Here is a 9,848-nt window from a genome sequence, read left to right as displayed (position 1 = left end):
GGCGAGAAAATAGAGGACACGTATTAATTAACTAAAAATTCAATCCGCGGTAATCCGCTAGCTAAATCCAAGGTAAATAGCAATTTTACAGTAATTTTAAAACTTTTGAAACTTGCACATTATCATACTAAAATTGAATTGGTTATAAAGCTTCATACTCGAAAAAACTTCACTTCTGAGCAATAAGTTTGAAATTTGTAAGAATTTCTTTTTGATTTCTACAAAGCTTTAAGCGTGGGTTTACAAGGTTTTTTAAATAAACTTTTTTTAATTGAAATTGAACATACTTAAAACAAATTTTCAACGGTTAACCATAAAACAATATGAATTGCATAAAGCTTAAAGGGGAAAAATACCTTAAAAAAAGAAGTGAGTTTCAGCAAATGATCACTAAACGCTATATACCGTCTGAATTTCATGAATTTTATAATATAATTATAGAAATATAAAATAAGCACTTGAATTTTCAATATAAATTATGCTTCTATGATTTACTTTAAACCTTGAATATGCTACTCTCACGAAAAAATCTGAAACGTGCTAATCTTCCACGCGAATAGTGAAATGTGCTAGTCTTCGTAGGGACCGACGAAATAACAACTGCAGTGTTGCGTGTATTAAGGTATCACGTTCGGAGCGAATTTCAGGCCCATTTTATCAGTTGGGAAGTTGCAAATTTTCACCAGTGCTGCAGTATTGCCGCTTTTATTACGAGCCTCGAACAGGTCATATGTACATTTAATAATTTACATCTTTTGTATACGACGTTTTTTTGGGACTCCAGTGCGACGATACTCTGAACGTTCTTCCAAATAAATTTGCTTGCACTCATCCTTAAATTCATCATTGTTGTACCATTTCGATAGACAAGATTTCAGCGCAGAATTTTCATTGCGACATGCGAAAACCATTATCAGACTATTAGCTTTGCAACACGCTTCAAATTCCTGAACTTCTTTACTGCAGTGGATTTGTTTTGCACGGTCTCGCATAATCCTTGGTATGAGAACTTGAACTTCTACTTTGCGCAGAGATTTGTCATTTGGATCCCCTAGAAATAGCGCAAATGATGTTTTGAGCAATCAAACAGTTTTTTGACGTCGTTACCTAAATCGTCGGGATTCTTCGAATTAAATGGATTTCCTAACTCGGCCTCTAGATGCATGTTTTAGCGCAGGTAGAGATGAAACGATACGAGTAAATTAGTAGAAGCAATCTATCGATGGTTTTGTTTTTTTTCCCTATCGATAGTTTTTAAAAACTATCAAGGGGAAAATTTTCCAATACGGAACCCGGCTTAAAAAAAACACAAAAATGAGCGGGTTTAGAGCGGCTTTTTGTGATTGTAAATCTGAAAACCCCACCCTCCGGAGGCTTATAGTTTTAATGAAAATTGAATTTTAAGTTGCAAAAAATGTCAACTTCAACGTCACTTTTTGCTTTGCAAACCAATTGTACTACAATCAATCAACAAAATCTCTCGATTTTAGACTGAATCACTTTTTTTTATCATTACATAGATATGTAATTAAAAAAAAGTTAATTACAATGCCCGTTTTTATTGTTTCTCGTTTTCAGTGCTTTTTTTTGGGCATCTTTTATTGTGTGGCAGCACCGACATTGTAGTACAATTGGTTTACAAAGCAAAAAGTGAGGTTGAAGTTGACATTTTTGCAACTTAAAATTCAATTTTCATTACTATAAAGGCGCTGGCCCAATGCAGGCTTGCTTTGCCCGCCTTGCTTACTTTAATTTACTTCAAAAACTCGTTTGGTCAAATGGCGGCTTGGAATGCTGTCAAAACAACCAGCTGTGTAGTTAAAAAGTCAAGGTCTGTTTCCTTACACTACGAATAATTTTGCCATCAAATTCCAGAAAATTAAAAAAAAGAAATACAAAACAATCTTTTCAGATTTATTTTTAAATGAATGTGATTAAATTTTTGCATTCCAAAGGAATGATATTAATTATACATACATATATAACTATATGTACATTTAATAGAAACAAAAAACTCAAAAAAAAATCGATTTTTCAAGAGACGACTTACCAGTGTCGGCCGCTGTGGTGTAGTGGTAAGCAGTGCGCGCTTCCACTCCGCAACGCCTGGGTTCAAGCCCTGGTCAAAGCAACATCGCAAAAAAATATAGAAAAAAAAGGTTTTTTCTTAACAGCGGTCGTCCCTCGGGAGGCAATGGCAATCCTCCGAGTGTATTTCTGCCATGAAAAACAGCTTCTCATAAAAATACAATCGCCGTTCGGAGTCGGCGTAAAACTGTAGGTCCCTCCACCTTGTGTGACAACATCAAGGCGCAAGCCACAAATCGGAGGAGAAGCTCGGCGAAACACTAACATATGTGTAAGCACCAATCTATTATTATTACTTACCAGTAGTTTGACATCATAAATATCGCTAGCTTTGTGTGAAAAGTTGATAAGTCTACATTTTATAAAGCCTCAAATTTTGACATAGAAAGTAAGAGAACTTATTTTATTTTTCCTCGTTTATATTCAATGAAAGATAAATTTTATAAATCCAAAAAGGCGTCGAATATGCAATAAGGCCAAAATAATATGAAATTTTTTAACAGAGATCGAATCCTTCTGATTTGTATGTAGTTTTGCTTTGCTTTAAACACCCAAAATATTATATTAAAGTTCCTGTAAAATTTGTAAAATTGGTCTTAGAAACTTTTTACTTTAAGCCAGCGACATGTTAAATAAAAATAAGGAAACATAGATTACTTTTTATTAAACTTTGAATTACTAATATTATACATATATTTTTTTGTAAGTCTGCAGCAGTTTGTTTGAATTGATTGAGAACGGCAACATGTCTTTTTGTCAAAAGCCTACGAAACGCTTTCAAATAAAACATTTGCCTATTTGAAACTTTGAGGCGCTTAAAGCAAGTGAAGCAAAGCTGCCATTTGGCCACCCTTCATACGTTTTAATATATTCCAATTAACTTTTGACAGTTTTCAAAGCTAAGTAAGCAAAGCAAGCTTGCATTGGGCCAGAGCATGATTCAATAATACAAGGTTGTGTAATTTGTGACAGCTAAAATTTGTCACTGCTTTATTTAGATTTGTATTTTGGAAGTAGGAGAAAGGGGATGAATGTGATCGCATTTTGCGAAAACGGTAGTAGAATGGTAATACAAAAAGTACGCTAATTAGAAGTAAAATGTATATTATTAATTCTATGCGAATTTTCAATATATTTTGTGTTTTAATGGAAATACTAAACAATACATAAAAATATGCACTTTTGATTTAAGTTATTCGTCATTTCCGGGAACAAATCTAGAATACCGACCGTTCAGCTATGCAAAAACGAAAAATGCAGATCCATAGAACTTTTTATGCTTATTTCGACCATGCCAAAATGATTTTGCGCAAGTAAAAAATGAAGAGGTTCTAGAAGGTTAAAGTTCAGTTTTTAGATATTTTAAATATTAATATTTTATGAACTTTATAACCAATTAAAAAGCGCATGACGTCACCATGAAGGTAATTAATTTGTTCTTCAGCTGATGTACATAATTTATAGCTTTTTGTATTTTTAAACCAAAACCACTAAAAAAATAACAAATATTATTTTTTCATGAAATAACCTTTTTTGAAAAAACTTCATAACTAATGGTAAAGAATTTTATATTATTTAGAAAATACAAGTTATTATCTTTAATTCCATATGTTATCATGATCTACTTTTGGGTTTCAACAATTTAGTGATAATAAAAAATACAAATAAACCTCTTATATCTTCTTTTTTTACCTGCGCCAAATAAATTTGGTATCGTTGAAATTAGCGTAAAAAGTTCTATCAATCGGCATTTTTGGTTATTTTATAGCTAAACGGTCGCTATTCTACACTTGTTCTAAAAAATTACGCCAACGAAGGTGACGCCAATGAATATTTAGTATGAAGAATTTTTAGTTTTACTACTAAGATCACTAGAAACTATAGAGTAAGCAACATTCTGCACAAGTAAAGGAGCCGATTTTATGTGTGGGAGCGAGCAGACTGTTTTATTACAAAACCTTTCTATTATTGAATCATAGGGCCAGAGGCATTAAGCCTCCGGAGGGTGGGGTTTTCAGATTTACAATCACAAAAAGCCGCTCTAAACCCCCTCATTTTTTTTTTTTTTTTTAAAGCCGGGTTCCGTATTGGAAAATTTTCCCTAATAACCACTACAAATTTTCTCTCCATCTTTAAAAGTGTGTTTGCATTGTTCAACTTTGCGTTCAACATTTGCGTTCAACTCGGCGCAGGGTTGCACGAAAAAAAAGTTGAATGGCTAAAAATATCAAAATATGAAAAAATATCAAAATATTCGCCATAAAAAGGTGTTTGCATTGTTCAACTTTGCATTCAACTTTTGGTTGAATGGCCTTTCAACTAATCGCTTTCAACAAAGTTGGTCGCCAGCCAACATTTAGCCATTCAACTTTTTTTTCGTGCAACCCTGCGTTGAGTTGAACGCAAAGTTGAATAATGCAAACACTGCTTAAGATGCACAATAAACAACACATTAAACAATAAACAAAAGCAAAGAACAAGAAGCGCAGACTCAAAGGGCCCTGTCTCACGATCAATATGGATCGCGATCCAGTAGCGTGTGTTTAATAAACGGTTATCGAAGGCTAGATGTGTCATTGAGTGTGCGTTTGGTATCCTCGCCAATAAATTTGGAGTTTTCCAGAAAGCCATAAGTCTCAGCCCGCAGAAAGCCGCAAAAGTGATAGCAGGTTGTTGTTATCTGCACAATTATTTATTGAGAAAAGATTCTAATTATCAGGCACCAAATTCCAATGAGTATAATTTTCAATTAACCACCGTACAAAGCAGTTCGGCGCGAAATTCAACAAGATGTGCCAAAACTATAAGAGACAAATTTTGCAAATATTACAATGACGAATATAGATGCTAACTTTTGCCACTCAATTTTTATCACCTATGTATATGAAAAAAAGAATAATAAAAGTTTTCACTTAAAACAATAGACAATCTACATACTACTTTCTTTTCTTTCCACCTTTATAGCTAGGTATTCCCTAGAGTATGAGTAGAATTCAAGGAAATCTTTAAAACAAATTTTCTTAACAGGTCAACAGGCTTCTCATTTTTATTTAAAAAGTGAAGAGCGTTAAATGTCCAAGACTTTGGAATATAAACGTCTTCCGTACCAGCTCAGGCGCGCTTGGAGTCAATAATTTTTTTGAATTCCTTGCGATAATTTGATCGTAAAGAATTTATTTTTTTTCGGGCATCACCTACAGTGGCGTTATCATTAATTTTTTTAAAGATTAGTAATAATTTCTCATGTCCGGCCGTTCTTTTTATTTTATTCATGTAGCTTTTGGACGAAGGATCCCACAATTCCGGCATACTTTCCAATTGTAGGATAAACTCCTTCAAACACCTTTGGTCATTCGTTAAACCCAACACCGCCGGCTGGATATGTGCGCTTTCGTCGTCCGACATTATTAAAAATTACCACTGCCAAATAAATAATTAATCCAATAATTAACGATTCGCCTTTAACATTTAAATCTCCACTTTATTTTGAAATACACACGTATTGACGTATCGCGAACGAAATATGCTACACGATCAATATTTATTGACAGTACTGCGATCCGCGATCCAGATTTCAAAATTTCTAGAAATTTTGGGATATGGATCACGATCCATCAATATTGCATGCTACACAGTCAATAAATATCGCGATACTTGGATCACGTCAATAAATATTGATCGTGAGACATGGCCCAAAGTGAGTCACGAATGTGTAGTGTAAACTAGAAATGCACAAAAAAAATATCGATGCATCGGAAATATCGATGCTTGCTATTCGATGAATCGAATAAACCCAATGTTTTGGACCTTACGTTATATATCGATATATCGATGTATTTTTTTCGATGCATCGACTTTTGTGTGCAATGTACACTACGTTTTAAAATTATTTTGTATGTGGCTAAGGGCCGGTTACTCAATGTCTGGTTAACACTAATCTCCGGTAAAACATCGTTATCGACGTTACCGACTCCATGTTATATCCATGGAGCCGAACACGTCGATAATTATGTTTAAACGGAGATTAGTGTTAACCACATATTGAGTAAACGGCCCTAAGGGCCGGTTGTTCAATGTCTGGTTATCAATACTTGCCGGTTAAACATTATTATCGACGATTTCGACATCATGCATATAACATGTTATCGATAAAGCAGTCGTTGTATCTAACCGAAGCTTCTACCTGCGATTTTTGCTAATCAGACATTGAACAACCGGCCCTAAATGAGCAGCTCCGACTCCACCATCAACCGAAGTCAGCAGATGTCGCATCATCCAATCCTCATTCACACACACAAATTCACACTAACTATTGTAAATAAAACACTTTGACATTTAACTTCTCCACCTCCTCTGTAAACACACCACACTTGTAATACACACACACACCAAACTTGTCAATTTTACTTTGATTTGTAAAACACAATTGTTGCGATCTTCCCCCGAGCGGACGTTTCCGAACAGCCCCCCGAACTTGTTAATAAAAAATACATTATAACTCCCAAAGCGAACTTTCCAGTGCCTTTTCTTTAACATCAAGTGGAAAGTGAGAGTGCAAGTGGTAAGATAGTAGCTCAAAGGGATCATAGGCCTTAATTGTTCATGGTCCTCCATCGCCTCAACGAACGGCACCTTGGAATAACAAAAAAATTACAGTCCACCTACAGAAAACAAAAAAAAATAAATCTTTACAAAGTACATACCCGTACATACACTTATATGGATATGCCAACCTGCTTACATATGCACATAACTATGAAGACAAACTAAAATAAAAATAAAAATTTTACAACATAGTAAAAGTGACGAAAGTGAGGCTTACCACAATAAGAGCAGCAAATTTACAAACACATTTACATACAGAAATACTTTTCAAAAATCACAGTGTACAAAATCACATACATATAGCTAAATAATTCGGGCGCGCCGCGTAAAATACACTCAAGAACATAAACTGAAATACAAAACTAATAAAACCAAAGAAAAATATTCAACAAGCAATTAACAACAACTGCAGAGAGAAGCAGAGGACTACCGGCAGACTCAGCTAGGGAAATACTTTTTGCCTACAATTTTTAACCCCAAAATGAAACCCATATACCCCTTATACCCCTTATAAACCAAAGTGAGTTGTATCGAACCCATTTAAATTAATGTATGTTCATATACGGATATTTTACTGAAAATTTGGCAAAAAGAAAAAAATTATAAATAGATACAGTACAGTATTGAAAAGAACTATTCCAACCACTATTTAACGAAGGTTCAAATTAAAAGATATATACATTCCTCAGTACATATTTTTACAGTAAAGCGGTTAAGTGTTAAAAACACAAAAAATAAAATAAACAAATATACATTCGCATGCAAATACACATTAACTAATATTTCTACTTAGCTTATTTATCGGGTTTATAAACATAAACCAAAACCAAAAGAAACAAAAAAAATCAAGTATTTACTTGCACGATTTGCCCCGCAATACCCCTTCTGCTTGCATGTCCATTAAGCAAAAGCAGGATTGCATAAAAAATAAGCAGCAGAAAACAATTCAGAGCTATAAGAACCAAACAAACAAAAAATTTGCGCGAAAAAGCTATTTAATAGCTAACTGACTTAACGAAGTTCAGACAAAAAAATAAAATAAATAACAGCAAAGAGTTTGCATTTTTACATACATATGTTATTACATATATTTATTACTGGTGCTAGTGCCCTACAAATTCACATATAAAAACATCAAAAAGTACATATTAGCAAGCAATTTCTTACCACCCATCAAAGTACTACTTAGCGCGTATTAACATACGGGCATATATACAAACATACAAACGTTAACAGATGCTGGACTTCTTACCTGTGTGGGGACACAACTTGGCAACCATCTGGTAACACAACTTCGGTGTGGCACTATTCTTCATTCCGTTTCACATTGTCATTCGTAGAAGAAGTCCTAGCCGTTGCAACTTAAAAAAAGTGAATTTTCTTCCCAAGCGAGAGAGGAGAACCTTCGAGATTCCAACAGCGGGTAGACGAGAAGAATTGGTTTAGCTATTCAATGAGTTTGAATTGTTACTTTCAAATGTTAAGATTAAAAAAATACAAAAATAGAAATAAAGTATATGTGGTAACTCAGCTAGTCGCTACATATGAACTGGTGACCCTTACAAGTTATTGAACATTAAAATACGGTCTTGCCACTCAACTTTTGCAAGATGCAAGCCACACGATCAGACTCTGCCGATGTTAGTGCCGGCCTTCCTAGCACATCCAACGAGGCTGCAAATGATGAATTTTTCGAGGCAGTCGCCCCACCACAGCACCAAGCAGTCGCACATGTTGACAGATTCGAAAAACTGGAACTGCCACCATTCTGGAGCAAACAAGTACAACTATGGTTCGCAGCAATAGAGGCGCAGTTTCAACTACGAAGAGTAACTTCCGACTTAACGAAATACCAAGCAGTAGTTGCGCGTCTCGACCAAGAAACGCTTATCGTCGTGGAACATGTCATCCTTAATCCACCTGAAACCGATAAGTATCTCACAATTAAAGAAGTCCTGGTAAACCACTTCTCAATTTCGCAGGAACGTCGTTTAAAAAAACTGCTTTCGGGTGTAGAGTTAGGCGATCGACGCCCGTCTGAGCTCCTCGCCGAAATCAAACGACTTGGTGGTAGTCAGCTCGACGCATCATTCGCTCGAACCATTTGGCTCGATCGTCTACCGCAATATGTGCAAGTAGCACTAACAACCTCCGGCGAACTAGGCAATGACAAACTCGCCTTACTAGCCAATAAGATTGTTGAGATCCAACGAGACTCTGAGAACAGATTCCTGATGCCAATCGTTAACACTTCCGACAGCTCGATGCAGAAACAGCTCGACGATTTATCCAAGCAGCTAGGAAATTTGGCCAAGAAACTAAATCAAATAATTCCCAACGACGAACCCGCAAGACGTCAGCTGCCCCGCAACACAGCGCCAACATATTCGGGCACTGAACTCTCGGCCCCATCCTCAGTCTGTTACTATCCCCGCAGATTCGGCACGCAGGCCAACAAGTGTACACGCCCGTGCACCTGGGTACAGAACCAGGGAAACAGCAGCAGCCCCCAATAGACTCGGCGACTACTGGTGGCAAGTCCGGTCCCCGTCGACTGTTCATTTATGACCGCGTCTCAGGCACGAAATACCTCGTCGCACAGGCACGGATATTTCCGTGACTCCTCCGTCACGTACTGACAAAACTTCACCTGCGCCACTTCTACTGCACGCTGCTAACGGCAGCAAGATAGAAACTTATGGTGAAAAATCCCTCACACTCAACATTGGACTGCATCGGCCAATTCATTGGATATTTTGTATAGCCAAAGTACCGTATCCAATAATTGGAGCAGACCTACTACACCAATACGGGCTAATAGTGGACCTCAGACGGGGTTCCATTACAGATCCCAGCACCGGTGCCCACAGCGTATGCTCGTACGCCACCGCCCCAATTACATCTATTACCACCGTCAGCGAAACTAGCAAATTCACCCGAATTCTGAAAGATTTTCCTGAACTGCTGGGCAACCCGTCCAATCTCACGTCAGCCAAGCATTCAGTCAGACACCATATCTCGACCACTGGACCACCATGTGTCCAACGCTTCCGTCAGTTGTGCCCCGAACGGTTGAAGGTAGCCAAACAGGAATTCCAACTAATGGTTGAACTTGGTCACGCCAGGCCGTCGAAGAGCCCTTGGGCAAGCCCGCT

At 36.7% G+C, this 9,848-nt stretch overlaps 1 protein-coding gene and 1 pseudogene across 1 annotated transcript; both read right to left on the bottom strand.

Moving 5' to 3' along the window:
- Window positions 1-9,848, bottom strand: part of LOC118739785 — a 19,315-nt pseudogene that overhangs the window by 7,289 nt on the left and 2,178 nt on the right.
- Window positions 614-1,218, bottom strand: LOC118738702 (COX assembly mitochondrial protein homolog). The gene is made up of 2 exons (XM_036469613.1): window positions 1,108-1,218; window positions 614-1,051 (listed from the first exon to the last, which is right to left on the bottom strand). The coding sequence occupies exons 1-2, from the start codon at window positions 1,163-1,165 to the stop codon at window positions 747-749; spliced, it is 363 nt and encodes a 120-aa protein (XP_036325506.1). The 5' UTR covers window positions 1,166-1,218; the 3' UTR covers window positions 614-746.

This window comes from Rhagoletis pomonella, unplaced genomic scaffold, assembly GCF_013731165.1.
Source record: "Rhagoletis pomonella isolate Grant_MI unplaced genomic scaffold, Rhpom_1.0 Rhpom_scaffold_00005, whole genome shotgun sequence".
In the NCBI taxonomy this organism is placed as follows: domain Eukaryota; kingdom Metazoa; phylum Arthropoda; class Insecta; order Diptera; family Tephritidae; genus Rhagoletis; species Rhagoletis pomonella.
The sequence above is the reverse complement of the archived record's forward strand: the minus strand, read 5'-3'. Positions and strand labels throughout refer to the sequence as shown.